At 38.0% G+C, this 16,732-nt stretch overlaps 1 protein-coding gene across 3 annotated transcripts in view; it reads right to left on the reverse strand.

Moving 5' to 3' along the window:
* The window catches only part of LARS1 (leucyl-tRNA synthetase 1), a 70,378-nt gene that overhangs the window by 40,223 nt on the left and 13,423 nt on the right, over positions 1-16,732 (reverse strand). For all 3 annotated transcript variants that reach the window (XM_032158244.2, XM_032158243.2, XM_058439979.1), the window contains exons 5-13: positions 15,500-15,637; positions 11,990-12,151; positions 8,045-8,157; positions 7,083-7,146; positions 5,410-5,477; positions 5,085-5,310; positions 1,267-1,354; positions 1,112-1,188; positions 551-604 (exon numbers count right to left, since the gene is read on the reverse strand). In XM_032158244.2, the coding sequence (XP_032014135.1) occupies positions 551-604; positions 1,112-1,188; positions 1,267-1,354; positions 5,085-5,310; positions 5,410-5,477; positions 7,083-7,146; positions 8,045-8,157; positions 11,990-12,151; positions 15,500-15,637 (990 nt within the window). The remainder of the gene's footprint in view (positions 1-550; positions 605-1,111; positions 1,189-1,266; positions 1,355-5,084; positions 5,311-5,409; positions 5,478-7,082; positions 7,147-8,044; positions 8,158-11,989; positions 12,152-15,499; positions 15,638-16,732) is intronic.

Consider the following 16,732-nt stretch of genomic DNA (forward strand, 5'->3'; position numbering starts at 1 on the left):
ACAAAACCAGCCCCTGGCGCCAAAAAGGTTGGGGACTGCTGATGTAAACAACTAGTTTCATGGATGGTTGTGCTTTTGGTTTATATTAATTCCTCTGGATCTTTCATGAAATGAAAATCATTTGCTAGGAATTTAAAGGTTTTTCTTCTATAGATACTAACATGAAAATACAAGAAACATAAAACAGAGTTGTATAGGACTTTGTTAAAGTTATGGTTACAAATAAACATTTATGAAAAGGGCAAAATTTTATCTTTAGAAGCCAGGAAATTGATCATACTAGCAAACCAAGCTACTATAAAATTGGTGATGCTAAAAAGCTATTTGTTCCAGAACTGCAGGTGCCAGGTGGTAAGAAAATGCTTGTTAGTTTTCCTTTTGCTCTTATCTACCACAGCAGGTATCAAATTAAAGTGAGTAAATCCTTAAGCAAACGCTCTCTTATTTTCGTACTCCACCAATTAATTTTGTTATAAGGAAAACATGTTAGCTCTTCTTTTTCTCTGATAAAGAGATGGATGTGAATATTCTGAATTATCTATGTACTCACCGGCTCAAATGGCAAGACCATGTCATCTCTAATTCCATACTTTGCTCGTAAGGCCTACAGAAAAATTTGCAAGTTAACACTAATGATCAACACTTTACTGGTAGAATCATTGAGAGAAGCAACCTCCAAACTTTCTTAAAAGTTTCTTTAAAGTTTCTATTTGTTCTCCTCTCCATAGAGAGCAATTTTCTAACTTTGCCAAATATCTCAAAAGGGATCTGTAACCTTCAAAAATTTAATAGCTAAAGTTATAGTGAATAGCCTAAATGAAACTATACAGCCAAAAGCAAAAATGTACATAGACATACACATATCACTTAAATTGAGGTTCATATGCCAGATTTCAATGAAAATGTGAATATCAAAAAACTTTTTCAAAATTCTGTGCAACATATTTAAAATTCAAACCACAGAAAATATATAAACATCAAGAAACAAGTTAGAGGTAGCAGTTCAAAGATAAATGCATAGCTTTTTAGCCTAGTCCCACAGTGTAGTTCAGCAGTATTTAAGCAATGATATGGTGAGGACGAAATACAAACATGAAACTCAGATACTTACTTGCTTTTTCTTCAAGTCTCTGAGGGCAGCAATATCATCAGGGGAGTCGGAAGGAACACTTGTAACCACACCAGTGCCTTATAAAACAAAGTGTTGAATTAATAACTAGAACCAAAACGTGATTACCAAAATATTTCTAGAAATAAACTCTTTACCTTTATCCTCCTTAATAGTTAGCATTGGGAGAACATAGATCACCTTGTATGATGTTAAAGGTGCAGAAAGTGATGCACCAAGAATTTCCTGCATAAGAAAAAAATCAATATAAAAGGTGAAGTAATTCATTGTGACCATTGGAATTAAAACTATGTTAATATTTTAAGCCCTGAGAAGCTAGTAATCAAAAATATATGGAAATAAATTCAAGAGCTATATTGTACAATATAGTGACTATAGGAAATAACATTGCATTTTATACTTGAAAATTGCTGTGTAGATTTTTTTAAGAGACAGAGCCTTGCTATGTTGCCAAGGCTAGAGTGTAGTGGCTATTCAAAGGCACTATCACAGCATTCTACAGGCTCAAAATCCTGAGATCTCAGCCTCCCAAGTAGCTGGCTCTACAGGTGCACACCACTGCACCTGATTTAAATTTTAATTCTTCTCACCACAGAAAATGGTAAGTACGTAAGGTATGAATTTGTTAATTACCTCAATTTAGCCATTTCACAATGTATATATATTTCAAAACATATTGTGTACCATAAATACAATTTCTGTCAATTAAAAAATGAATATAGGCTGAGCATGGTAGCTAATGCCTGTAATCCCAGCACTTTGGGATGCTGAGGCAGGCAGATTGCCTGAGCTCAGGAGTTCGCAACCAGCCTGGGCAACATGGTGAAACCCCGTCTCTACTAAAATACAAAAAATTAGCCAGGCGTGGTGGCATGCACCTGTAGTCCCAGCTATTTGGAAGGCTGAGGCGGGAGAATTGCTTGAACCCAGGAGGCGGAGGTTGTAGTGAGCCAAGAACCTGCCACTGCACTCCAGCCTGGGTGACAGAGCGAGACCCCGTCTCAAAAAATAAAGAAAAGAATATAAATAAAATACATATGAAGTAAAACAAAACACATGCTTTTATACCTACTAGAGGAAAAATAATTTTTTTTATTTATTTATTTTTTTTTTTTTTTGAGTCGGAGTCTCGCTCTGTCGCCCAGGCTGGAGTGCAGTGGCGCAATCTCAGCTCACTGCAAGCTCCGCCTCCGGGGTTCACGCCATTCTCCTGCCTCAGCCTCTCCGAGTAGCTGGGACTACAGGCGCCTGCCACCACACCCAGCTAATTTTTTGTATTTTTAGTAGAGACGGGGTTTCACTGTGGTCTCGATCTCCTGACCTTGTGATCCACCCACCTCGGCCTCCCAAAGTGCTGGGATTACAAGCGTGAGCCACCGAGCCTGGCCAATTTTTTTATTTTTATTTTATTTTTTGAGATGGAGTTCTGCTCTTGTGATTCAAGCTGGAATGCAATGGCACAATCTCGGCTCACTACAACCTCCACCTCCCAAGTTCCAGCGATTCCTGCCTCAGCCTCCCAAGTAGCTGGGATTACAGGCATGCACCACCACGCCTGGCTAATTTTTGTATTTTTAGTAAAGATGGGGTTTCACCATGTTGGCCAGGCTGGTCTTGAATTCCTGACCCCAGGTGATCCACCCACCTCAGCCTCCCGAAATGCTGGCATTACAGGCATGAGCCACCGTGCCGTCCAGAAAAAATAATTTTTAATAATTATAATAACTAAATCTGTCAGTTATGATGACATGAGTACACTAATACGTTGTTTGTGACATTGTACTCCTTGAAGAAAATACAGGAATCCACAGCAAAAGCCACAAAATGTTCATGTAACTCAGACTCAACAACAACTAATTATTTTTTCTTAAACAAGTCTACCCAATGCTGAGTTAATTATACTAGGAAAGCCTGGAAACAACTAAAGCTTTCAATGATAGAAAAAATGATTTAACAAAATATGTTACAGGAACAAGAATGGGTACTACATATCTATTTAAAATAGTAATTATGAAGACAAAGTAAAAGGATAGTTCTAATTTCACTTGAAAAAATCCAAAAGATTAAGCAATTTTAGACCCAAATTCTCAGATGGCAACAAAGAATTTGCAGCTGCTTGCTCTAGCTAAGGAACACACTTTTCCTTTCCACATAATTCCCACCCATCCCTTTTTATTCATATATATATATATAACCTGCCTTTACAGAATTTGCAGTCATATGGATGACAGCTAAATATTATAACCATTTTAAAGGTTGAAACTATTTTGCAATTTATAACATCCATGTCCCTCACGCCAGAATCTGCTCAAATTAACAGGGAGAAAAGTTGCATTAAGAATAGGAAAACATGTGTCCCTAATACTGTTCCCAAGAACTTCTCAGACAAAATTCCAACATTAGGAACTAAGGAGATGTGGCAGTGCTGCTTTTCACAGAAAAAGGCAGGAAACAATTCAAATATCCATTAATAGAGAATGGCCAAGTAAATTATGGTACAGCCAAACAATGAAATACTATGTAGCTATAAAAAATAAGAATAAAGAAGCTGTTTATGTACTGACAAAATGATTGCCAAGATACAAATAAAAAAGCAAGATATGGTACAATGCATATAAAGTATATTGCCATTTGTGTAAAAACAGGGACAAAGAGTATGTGTGTATTCCCTTGTGTATACATGAAATATTACCAGAATACACAAGACATAGATATATTACTACCTCCCTCTAGAATGTGGAACTTTTGTATCTTTTTGTGTTTTTTGAATTTTGGGACTTGTAAATATACTGCAATCAAATTAAAAAGTATTAAATAAGGAATAAAATAGTTCAATTTAAAAGAATTGAGATGGTACTCTACTCACATTTTTCTTTTTAAAAAATTATTTAAGATACCAAACATCAGCATTCACTAAATGGAATTAAACACACTCAGAAATATTGATAATAAAGTAGATAAGGCTGGGTGCAGTGGCTTACGCCTGTAATCCCTGCACTTTGGAAGGCCGAGGTGAGTGGATCACCCGAGGTCAGGAGTTCAAGACCAAACTGGCCAACATGATGAAACCCCGTCTCTACCAAAAATACAAAAAATTAGCTGGGCGTGGTGGTGCGCACCTGTAATCCCAGCTACTCAGGAGGCTGAGGTAGGAGAATCGTTTGAACTCAGGAGGCAGAGGTTGCAGTGAGCTGAGATCGCACCACTGAACACCAGCCTGGGCAACAAGAGCAAAACTGTCTACAAAAAAAATAAAAAATAAAAATAAAATAAAGTAGATGAGCGTGTAACCATCCATATTTAATTAATATCAACCAAGACTTTCTTCACACGAAAAAAAAAAAGGCAGCTACAATTCCAAATTTAGTATTACCAGGAATTTAGGTAATAGTATTTTTAAAATAATATAATGACTAAAGCAGCTATTAAATCTCTTGGGGAGGACTGCCTATATTTTTCAACCAGATATTTACCAAGTTGAAACCTAAAAATCAAATATGCTAACTTCATGATACAGTCATACAATGAATATTACACGACAATAAAAAAAGAACTACTCCTACAACATGTATGAATCTCACAAACATAATGTTAAGCAAAAGAAGCCAGACACAAAACAGTCAGACTATACAATTCCATTATGTAAAGTTCAAGAACAACAACTAATCTTTGGTGAAGTCAGAGCAGTGGTTACCTTTGGAGGAGAGAGGTAAGTACTAATGATATGGACATGAGAGAGCCTTCTGGAGTGCTAAAACTGTTCTATATCTTGATTTAGGTGGTGCTTACATAAGTGTATATACATATGAAAATGCACCAAAACACACAAGACTTACACACTTTACTGCATGTACACCTCATTTTTTAAGGTTGTAATGCTCTTTTCTCAATATTCATTGTTGAAATTTTCCTTGAAATTTATGCATTAAAATAAAAAATCTGCTATCCAACTTACCTCCCCCATTAATTCCTTAACAACAGGCACCACGCCATTGTCTTTGGTAAAGCCCTGGTATGACATATTCCTGGCTGCTTTTTGGGTACAGATGAATATATCACCATTCACCGTCTCAAATCCAATGTACTTCATATCAGGACGAACCCAACAATTTGTCTGCCCAAACATGGTCTCAGGTCTGAGAGTAGCAGCCACCAAGAAAATATTTTTACCTTTCAGGCCACTGAGAAAAAAAAACAAATATTGATGTAAAAACATGTCAACTCTGTAACAACTATCTGATGGTTCAGAAATGATAAAGCAATTACTCTGGCAAACCTACCTTAATTTAGATGGGTATGGCTCAAGCACCTTCAATTTGAGTAAAGTATATTCCTGAGGTCCAACACCCTAAGCAAATAAACGATACAAAAATTTGAAGGAAAAAAAAGACTTGCTTTAAACCTGCTAATCTATGTGAGAGATCTGATTCAAATCCCTAAAATGGGTTCTTGCATTATTAATTTTTTTTTCCAGAGAAGAGATTGCCAGTGGTGTGCTAACCATACCCACAAAGAAGTCCAGTATGTTAAGAGAGATTTGGAGTAATCACCCAAAATAGTGTTTGCCAAAATGAAGGTGAGAAGACACAATCAACCCTAATTCCATCCCAGGGCATGTCCCACATAGTAGTCATCAAAGGAAGACACTAGACCAGAGGTCAGAGATAATGTGCGTTCTAAACTTAGTTTGCTCCATTACTAATGGTTAGACCCAAGGTAGTCATAATCTCTCTAAGCCTTTCCTTATCGGTAAAATAAGGATGTTGTATCTCAGATAGGACTGTCCTGAGGAACACACAAGATAACAGATGAAAAATGCTTTGAGAAATCTACAAAGGATTACTGAAATCTAGGATATTGCTGCCATTGGCTATATTAAAACTTTACTGGGTCTTAAGTCTCTCAAATCTTTTAAAAATTTGATCAACTCTCACTTAGATAAGTTACATCAAAATTGAAGGCTGATTTTGAAAATATGTTCAAAGACGGTAATAAAGAATGATGCAATCATAGGGAATCATAAGTTCAGATGCTGGCATTGTCATTGATTTTTACTGTGCCATGGATTTAGCCAAATCACTTACTCTTGATTTATTCAAGTATTTGAGAGAATAATGTTAATAATGTGTTCTACAGGAATTAGAATGAACTTCTAGGCACGGCTAGAAGTACTTTGGAAATAAGCAAGAAGGCACACGATCAAAGCAAATATAACTGGAATCTGTGTACATCAAATCTTAGTCACATATCTTATTACCTCTCCCCATGCTTTCTTTTTAGAGCTGTTTATTTTCCAGATGGTGCTTCACAACATTAGTATGCATATACATCACATTGAGAGCTCGTAAACAGATATTCCTGGAGGCCGGGCACGGTGACTCACACCTGTAATCCCAGCACTTTGGGAGGCCAAGGCGGGCAGATCACGAGGTCAGGAGATCGAGACCATCCTGGCTAACACAGTGAAACCCCGTCTCTACTAAAGACACAAAAAATTAGCCAGGTGTGGTGGCGGGCGCCTGTAGTCCCAGCTACTCAGGAGGCTGAGGCAGGAGAATGGCATGAACCCAGGAGGCGGAGCTTGCAGTGAGCCGAGATAGCGCCACTGCAGTCCGGCCTGAGCAAAAGAGCGAGACTCCATCTCAAAAAAAAAAAAGATATTCCTGGGCCCCACCCCCAGAACTTTTGATTCAGCAATTTTGGGGTGAGGCTAAACAATGTGCTTTCCTGTAACAAACTGATGCAGCTGTCCTCAGATGACTCTTAGGGTAGCTAGGTACTACACAAGATACAGGTACCTGTATTGATATTCTATCTCCTCTTCATATCCACCAGAGTATCAGGACTATCTCCCTCAGCACTACAAAGAAGTTATTTTTAGGTTTCTATTTCTTGAACTCTGTGGTCATATTAAGGATTATTATAATAGCTACTCTGTCTCACAAATAATCACCTCTCCAGTTTGTCTATCATGATCCATGCAAGGCTGTCCATCTTTTGGAGAATAAATGGTATACCTAAAAAATAAATAAAAAGTTACAAACATTATTATAATATTCACGTTTATCCATATTTGCCTGTGTTGCACCTAATTTCTTACATGTCTTGTAACTAGAATTTCTGAGTAGATATCTGTATCTATTATGTGTACTCTTATGGTAGTTCCACTGTCAAACTACTTATTTAATGAAAGCTTTCTACCTTCGTCAAAGGTAATACCACTGAAAAATACACACTGATCTTGGCTTTGTGGTATTGAACAAAAGATTATAAAACATAAATTGACTTAACAAATGAAACTATCAAGGAAGTTGATTATGTAGATTAATCAAGGAAGATAACTTATTTTCATTTCTTAAGTTATCTTCCTTGATTAATCTACATAATCAAGGAAGAATCTTAATTTACAGAACGAAGTATAAAATAAAACACAAATCAAATGATTACTTTTCTGCTTGGCAGGGAATACTGAACAGAATCTTTAGTAAGATAATAAAAGCCCACCCTCCCATTCTCCCTGGTTATACCTGTCATAAACACTAAGCAGCTCAGAGAAATTAAGACACTGGTAAGGAAAAAAGGAAAACAAAGGCCACAAAAGAATAGAAACAATGTATTTTAAAAACAGAAAGATAATGGGAAAAGGTTGGCTACAAGGTATTTATTTATTCATGTAAGCAATCTTCCTGCCCCATCCTCTCAGGTAGCTAGGACTATAGGTGCATGCCACCATGCCTGGCTAATTTTTTTTTTTATATAAAGAGATATGGTCTCGCTATGTTGCCCAGGCTGGTCTCAAACTCCTGGCCTCAAGCAATCCCCTCACCTCAGTTTCCCAAAGAACTGGGATTACAGGCATGAGCCTCCGTGCCCAACTGATTTTTGCTTTATTATGCTCAAGTACAACAAACTTACCGCTTCCCAAATTTAATTTTGTTTCTTTCTCTTAATGTTAAAAATTGCCATCTGACAAATGAATCATAGTAAGGATTAACATCAGTGGTGATGAAGGAACGACGCCAGTCTACCTATAAAAGGAAAATTTTAAAAGGCAATTATTGAGAAATACACAAATTTTGTTTGAAGAAGAATTCCTATGAATCAATTATTTACTCTTCTAACTTGGAATCAGATCAACTATTAAAAAAAATTTTCCAAGTTCCACTATTAGAAGTATATCACAATTATTACCTTAATTTACTTAAAGTATGTTTTTAAGCATATACATATACATATTAACAAACATATAGAAGCTATAATAAGAAGAAACATTTAATCCTACCTTTATGTATTCCTAAATATTCAAGTTAAACTTGGGCTTCTTCATATTCTTTGAATAAAGTTCCTTTCTACTAATTGTTAATATGTCAGTATACATTCTAATTCAACAAATAGTGAAGTATTCATTGTTATGAGACCAATAAGCAATGTTAGGTTCTAGTCTAACAATAACAGTACTAATTCTTTAGTGGCATACAGGGGAAATATATTATTCTAAAATTAGGAGTTGGTCCAAATCTCATATAATCACACAAATACACAGACATATCTGGGAGATATTGTGGGTTTGGTTCTAAACCACCACAACAAAACAAGTCACACAAATTTTTTGATTTCCCAAGGCATATATGTTACGTTTATACTATATTGAATTATATTAAGTGTGCAATAAAGTTCTATTTAAAAAGACAATGTATATACCTTAATTTTAAAATACATCATTGCTATAAAATGCTAATAATCATCTGAGCCTTCAGTGAGTTGTAATCTTTGTGCTGGTGGACAGTCTTGCCTCAATGATGATGGCTGCTGACTGATCAGAGAAGTGGCTACTGAAGGTTGTGATGGCTATGGCAATTTCTTAAACTAAGATAACAGTGAAGTTTGCCACATCCATTGACTCTTCCTTTCACAAAGATTTCTCTGTAGCATGTGATGCTGTCTGATAGCATTTTACTCATAATAGAACTTTCAAAACTGGGAGTGGGCCAGGCATGGTGGCTCACGCCTATAATTCCAGCACTTTGGGAGGCCAAGGCAGGCAGATCACCTGAGGTCAGAAGTTCGAGACCAGCCTGACCAACATGAAGAAACTTCATCTCTACTAAAAAAAAAAAAAAAAATACAAAATACAAAATTAGCCAGGTGTAGTGGCGCATGCCTGTAATCCCAGCTACTCGGGAGGCTGAGGCAGGAGAATCACTTGAACCCAGGAGGTGGAGGTTGCAGTGAGCCGAGATCATGCCATTGCACTCCAGCCTGGGCAACAAGAGCAAAACTCCATCTCAAAAAAAAAAAAAAATTTGGAGTGAATCCTCTCAAAACCTGCCACTGCTTTATCAACTAAAGTTTGTGTGATATTCAAAATCTTTGTCATTTCAACAATGTTCACTGCACCTTTACCAGAAGTAGACTCCATCTCAAGAAACTACTTTTTTTGCTCATCCATAAGAAGCAAATCCTCATCCATTCAAATTTTCTCATGAGATTACAGCAATTCAGGCTTATCTTCAAGCTCCACTTGTAATTCTAGTTCTCTTGCAATTTCTACCACATCTGCAGTAACTTCCTCCCCTGAAGTCTTGAACCTCTCAACGTCATCCATAAGAGTTAAAATCAGCTTCTTCCAAACTCCTGTTAATGTTGATATTTTGACCTCTTCCCATGAATCATGAATGTTCTTAATGGCATCTAGAACAATGAATTCTTTCCACAATGAATCCTTTCCAGAAGGTTTTCTATTTACTTTGCCCAGATCCATCAGAGGAATTACCATCTATGACTGTTCTAGCCTTATAAAATGTATCTCTTAAATAAGAAGACCTACAAGTTAAAAGACTCCTTGATTCATGGACTGCAGAATGAATGTTGTGTTCGCAGGCATAAAAACATTCATTTCCTTGTATATCTCCATCAGAGCTCTTGAGTGACTGGGTGCATTGTCAATGAACAGTAATATTTTGAAAGAAACATTTTTTTTTCCTGAGCAGTAGGTCTCAAGAGTGGGCTTAAAACATTCACCAAACCATGCTTTAAACAGATGTGCTGTCACCCAGGCTTTATTTTTCCATGTATAGAGCATAGAGTAGATTTGGCACCATTCTTAAAGGCCTTAAAATTTTCCAAATGGTAAATGAGCACTGGTTTCAACTTAAAGTCAGTAGACACATTCGCCTCTAACAAGAATCAGCCCATCCTTTAAGCCAGACACTGACTTCTCTCTAGCTATGGAAGTCTTACAGCATCTTAATCACTGGAGGAAAGCTGTTTTGTCTACATTGAAAATCTGTTGTTTAGTGTAGCCACTTTCATCAATGATCTTAGCTAGATCCCCTAAATAACTTGCTGCAGCTTCTACATCAGCATTTGCTGCTTTACCTTGCAGCAGAGTCTCACTCTTGTTGCCCAGGCTGGGTTGCAATGGTGCGGTCTCAGCTCACTGCAACCTCCTGGGTTCAAGCAATTCTCCTCCTTCAGCTTCCCAAGTAGCTGGGATTATAGGAGCCCACCACCATACCCAGCTAATTTTTGTATTTTTAATAGAGACAGGGTTTCCCCAGATGGCCAGGCTGGTCTCGAACTCCTGGCCTCAGGTGATCCACCCACCTTGGCCTCCCAAAATGCTGGGATTGCAGGCATGAGCCACCACACCCAGCCTACACCTTGCACTTTTCTATTATGGAAATGGCTTCTTTCCTTAAACTTCAAGAACTAACCTCTGCTAGCCTCCAACTTCTCTTCTGCATCTTCCTCACCTCCCTCAGCCTTTACAGAATTGAAGAGTTAGGGCCTTCCTCTGGATTAGGGTTTGGCTGAAGAAATGTTGTGGCTGGTTTGATCTTCTATATGGACCAAACTTTCTCCATATCAGCAACAAGGTCACTTCATTTTCTTATCATTCAAGTGTTTACTAGAAAAGCACCTTTAATCTCCTTCAAGAACTTTTCTTTGGGCCAGGTACAGTGGCTTATGCCTATAATCCCAGCACTTTGGGAGGCTGAGATGGGCAGATCACCTGAGGTCAGGAGTTCAAGAACAGCCTGGCCAACATAGTGAAACCTCGTCTCTACTAAAAATACAAAAATTAGCCAGGCGTGTTGGCAGACGCCTGTAATCCCAGCTACTCAGGAGGCTGAGACAGAAGAATAGCTTGAACCCGGGAGGCGGAGGTTACCGTGAGCCGAGATCACACCACTGCACTCTAGCCTGGGTGACAGAGCGAGACTCCATCTCAAAACACACAAAAAAAGAACTTTTCTTTGCATTCATAACTTGGCTGACTGTTTGGCACAACAGGCCTAGCATTTAGCCTATCTTGCCTTTCAACATGCCTTCCTCACTAAGCTTAATCATTTCTAGCTTTTTACTTAAAAACTTAAAATGAGAGACATGCGACTCTCCCTTTCACATGAACACTTAAGAGGCCATTATCAGGTTAATAACTAGCTTCAAGATTGTTGTTTATTAGAAAACAGGGAAAACCAAGGAGAGAAAGAGGGAAACAAGCCAGTCAGCGGAGCAGTCAGAACACAAACATTTACCAGTTAAGTTTGCCATCTTATATGGGTACAGTGTGTGGCAACCCAAAACAATTAGAATAATAACATCAAAGATAACTGAATATAGATCACCATAACAGATAATAATAAAGTTTGAAATATTAAAATAATTGCCAAAATGTGGCATGAAGTAAGCAAATGCTGTTGGAAAAATGGTGCCACTAGACTTGCTCAACGCAGGGTTGCCACAAATCTTCAATTGGTAAAAAAAAATCAATTTCTGGAAAGCACAATAAAGCAAAGTACGATAAAAAAGCACATACTTGTAAATGCTTTCCTCATATTTTCTTTATAGACATACCTTCAAACCCATTCTCTTTAAATCCTCAATAGCCAGTGGCGGGAAATAATCAAGCCAATGTTCTGCTTCAGAAAATTTTACTATCTCTTCATCAGACAGACCAAGGGATTTCATAATGCCCCACTGGTATTTAGCAGATCCAGCTTTAGCAGCAGCTTTACTCTGAAAATAATGGAGAAAAATAAACTCGATCAAAGAATAACCAACACTCCAGGAAAATGACCCAAGATATTAATGAATGTAATTTTTTTACATTCTAAAATAATGCTGATACATCAGAACACTGCAGGAATTAGCTGTACTATTAGTCTGTACTAATAGTACTAGTCTGTACTAAATAGTACTAATTTAGTCTGTCAAACTGTATAGCCAAGATATCCGCCAAGACACTGGCACCAATAATAACTAAATGGATGGCAACATAAAGAACTACCCATCATGAAGATAAGATCTCAATACCAGACCTTCTGTTTCTTTTATCCTATTACCACATTTATGTTACTTATCTATAAAGAGGCCACTCACAAGACTTTCCTCCTTTTCCAAAAATTATGAATATCCAAAAGACAACCAAATGCCAGAAGTTGAAGGTAGGAAATTTGGTTAAACTGTAACACTATAATGAGGCAGCATAAGAAAATTTTGAGGGTGACAGAACTGCTCTATATGATACTGTGCTGGTAGAAACATGACTCCAGGCATTTTCAAACTCACAGAATTATACATCACAAAGAGGAAATTTTGGGCCAGGCACTTTGGGAGGCCGAGGCAGGCGGATCATGAGGTCAGGACTTCAAGACCAGCCTGGCCAATGTGGTGAAACCCCGTCTCTACTAAAAATACGAAAATTAGCTGGGCATGGTGGCGAGCGCCTGTAATCCCAGCTACCCTGGAGGCTGAGGCAGAAGAATCGCTTGAACCGGGAGGCAGAGGTTGCAGTGAGCCAAGACTGTGCCACTGTACTTCAGCCCAGGCGACAGAGACTCCATCTCAAACAACAACAACAACAATAATAATAATAATAACAATAATACAAAAATTAGCTGGGCATGGTGGCACACGCCTGTAATCCCAGCTATTTGGGAGACTAAAACATGAGAATTGCTTGAACCCAGGAGGCAGAGGTTGCAGTGAGCCAAGACTGCGCCACTATACTCCAGCCTGGGTGACAGAGCAAGACTATGTCTTGAAAAAAACAAACAAAAAAAAAAGTAAATTTTATGGTACGTAAATTTTTAAAAAATTCAACCAGGACGCTGAAGGAACCTAAGGAGGAATGCAGACTGTGACAAATCTGTCTAACTGCATTACAAATATATGATATAACCACACTCAAGGGGGAGGGAAGAAAGGAGATGATCTAGGCAGTTTTGGAAAACAGTGTGATTAGATTCTAAAGACAAAAAGAATTACACACAAACACTGTACTTTCGTCAGTAAAATTGTTTCTCCCAGGGGTATAGGTTGGCAATTCTGAAACTACTTTACTAGTAGTCTAGGATTGAACAAATAAATAAATATACTATAGGTAACGAGAGCCAAGTTTCTCACTGTTGTAGTAAGAAGTCACAAATAAGCCAAGGGAAAATGCTAGAATGAGACCCATGGTGCTAAAATGGAGCCAGGGGTATCAATATGAACTTCCTTGTTTTTTAATAAACATTCAAATAGATAAAGAAATAAAAACAGATGTGTATGCATGGCTTAGCAGACATAAATATATTTTCTTGCTCTTTCCACTGAGAGTGCCTAGAAGCAGTGATATCCCCAGGCAATGAGCAGACCCAGCACTCAGACCTTAGTTTCTGAATACCATTCTTCAATAAAAGAAACCTTGGAGAAGTGGTTGATTCCTTGGTTGAATCATGGAAAATACAAGCCTAGAACAGCTTGTGACACCATAAAGTAAGATAAGAAAGCGCTTTGAACAAAGGAAAATGAGAGAATGTCTAATGGACACAGGAGCCAAGCTAAAAAAAACTCCCAATGGCCAAAGCTAGAACAATTTATTTATTCTAGCTTTATTCTAATGAAAAAGAACAATTTGACAACAAATTACGGTGTTATTAACAACCACACACACACACACACAAAAACAACCCAACAGCCAGGCACAGAGGTACAAGCCTATAGTTCCAGCTACTCAGGCGACTGAGGTGAGAAGACAGCTTGAGCCCCGGAGCTGAGGGCCAGCAACACAGTGAGATTCCATCTCTTAAAAAACAAAAAGCTCAATGGTATTGGCTTATAACCTAAAGAATAAAGTAAATATCCATGAATCCATATGACATAGAAAGGATAGAGTAAGTAAGTGGGGGAGAAAGGACAGCTCTTCCTTTCAGAAGAATTATAGATAATAAATATGAAAAGAACGAGGAAAATGGAAAATCACAATTAGAAGACTACAGTAATAATTGTTGTAGGCAAGATCCACTGATGAATGCTAAAATTAATGAGCAAATATTTAAAAAGAAACACAGTATTATTCCCATGGCCTCAAAAGATCTCTCCCAAAATATATATTAATTATAAAAAAAAATGAAATCTTTACAGGAGAAAAACCTGGCAGACACCATCTTAACCAAATGATCAATGTTAACATCACCAATAATAAGATATATCAGTATCATATACTCCCTAATGTTTGAGAACGACAAATTACCTAATAGTCTTCCTCCAAATCAATAACCTCAGTCTAACGATGAGAAAGCATCAAACAAACTCAAACTGAGGCATAATCTATAATTATCTGACCAGTATTCGTTAAAAGTGTAAAGGTCATGGAAGAAAACGAAAGATAGAAAAGATTAAGGAAACATAATAAGGACACATGACAACTAACTGCAATGTGGGATCCTGGATTAGACATTGAAGAGAAAAGGACTTTAGTGAAAAAACTGGTAAAATCCAGAAAGTCTGTAGTTTAGTAAATACTACTGTACTAATGTTAATTCCTTAATTTGAAAAGTAGTATCATAGTTATATAAGATGTAACATCTATATACTATCTTGCAGTTCTTCTGTAAATCTAAAATTACTTCAAAAAAGAGGAGAAAGGAAATAGGAAAGTCAGAAAAAAAATTTTTTTTTTTTTGAGACAGAGTCTTGCTCTGTCACCCAGGCTGGAGTGCAGTGGCGCCATCTGGGCTCGCTGCAAGCTCCACCTCCCAGGTTCACGCCATTCTCCTGCCTCAGCCTCCCGAGTAGCTGGGACTACAGGCGCCCGCCACCACGCCCGGCTAATTTTTTGTAGAGATGGGGTTTCACTGTGTTCGCCAGGATGGTCTCGATCTCCTGACCTCGTGATCCACCCACCTCAGCCTCCCAAAGTGCTGGGATTACAGGCTTGAGCCACCGCGCCCGGCCAGAAAGATAATTTTTTGCTTTGATACTTTAAAAAAAATTATCTAGTACATTTTATGTGTTGGGCACTGTGCTAGTACTGGGAGTGCACATGCAAATCAGAAAAAATAAAACTCCAACCAACATAAATATCAACCACTATCAAACCTTTTTTCCTTTAGCTTTATCCTTAATTATTACATCTTCTGTTTTAACATTGGTTTCTTCCTCTTCCTCTTCTTCATCTGGAAAATCAGGGGGGCAACCATACAGCTCTATTTCTCTTTTCAACTTATCAGCACATGCCTACAACGAATATTAGAGATAATGAAGTTCAAAATCAAGGTAGACACAATTTCAGTTTTTTACTGTTTTTATTGCCAACTAAAATTGACTCTGAAATTTTTTGCAATATATTGATACATATGTGGCTCCACTACAGAAAACTGAAACAGAGGCTGGGAGCAGTGGCTCACGCCTTATAATCCCAGCACTTTGTGAGACTGAGGCAGGCAGATCACTTGTCAGGACTTCGAGACCAGCCTGGCCAACATGATGTCTCTACTAAATATAAAAATTAGCTGGGTGTGGTAGCACACACCTGTAATCCCAGCTACTTGGGAGGTTGAGGTGACAGGATCACTTAAAACCGCGCGGTGGCTCACGCTTGTAATCCCAGCACTTTGGGAGGCCGAGGCGGGCGGATCACGAGGTCAGGAGATTGAGACCATGGTGAAACCCCGTCTCTACTAAAAATACAAAAAATTAGCCGGGCGCGGTGGCGGGCGCCTGTAGTCCCAGCTACTCGGAGAGGCTGAGGCAGGAGAACGGCGTGAACCCAGGAGGCGGAGCTTGCAGTGAGCCGAGATTGCGCCACTGCACTCCAGCCTGGGTGACAGAGCAAGACTCCGTTCCAAAAAAAAAAAAAAAAACAAACCAAGAGGCAGAGGGTGCAGTGAGCCGAGATCACATCACTGCACTCTAGCCTGGGCGACAAAGCAAGAATGAGCCCCATGTCTCAAAAAAATAAAATAAAATAAAATAAAATAAAAGGTATAAATCACGTACCTCAAAATTCACTAATTTATAAAGTAGTATTTTACCTCATTTACTCAAAAGCATTTATTCAACACCCAGAATATTCAATATAGTATACTATATACTGTATATATTAGATAAATAAAAATATAGGAAACATAATGTGTTATCATTTTGGATAACATTAATAACATTGTTTCTCAATTTAAAGATTACTGTCAAGAGAGGGGAGGGATAGCATTAGGAGATACACCTAATGTAAATGACGAGTTAATGGGTGAAGCACACCAATATGGCACATGTATACATATGTAACAAAGCTGCACATTGTGCACATGTACCCTAGAACTTAAAGTATAATAA

The sequence above is a fragment of the Hylobates moloch genome, unplaced genomic scaffold, assembly GCF_009828535.3.
Source record: "Hylobates moloch isolate HMO894 unplaced genomic scaffold, HMol_V3 SCAFFOLD_6, whole genome shotgun sequence".
NCBI lineage: Eukaryota > Metazoa > Chordata > Mammalia > Primates > Hylobatidae > Hylobates > Hylobates moloch.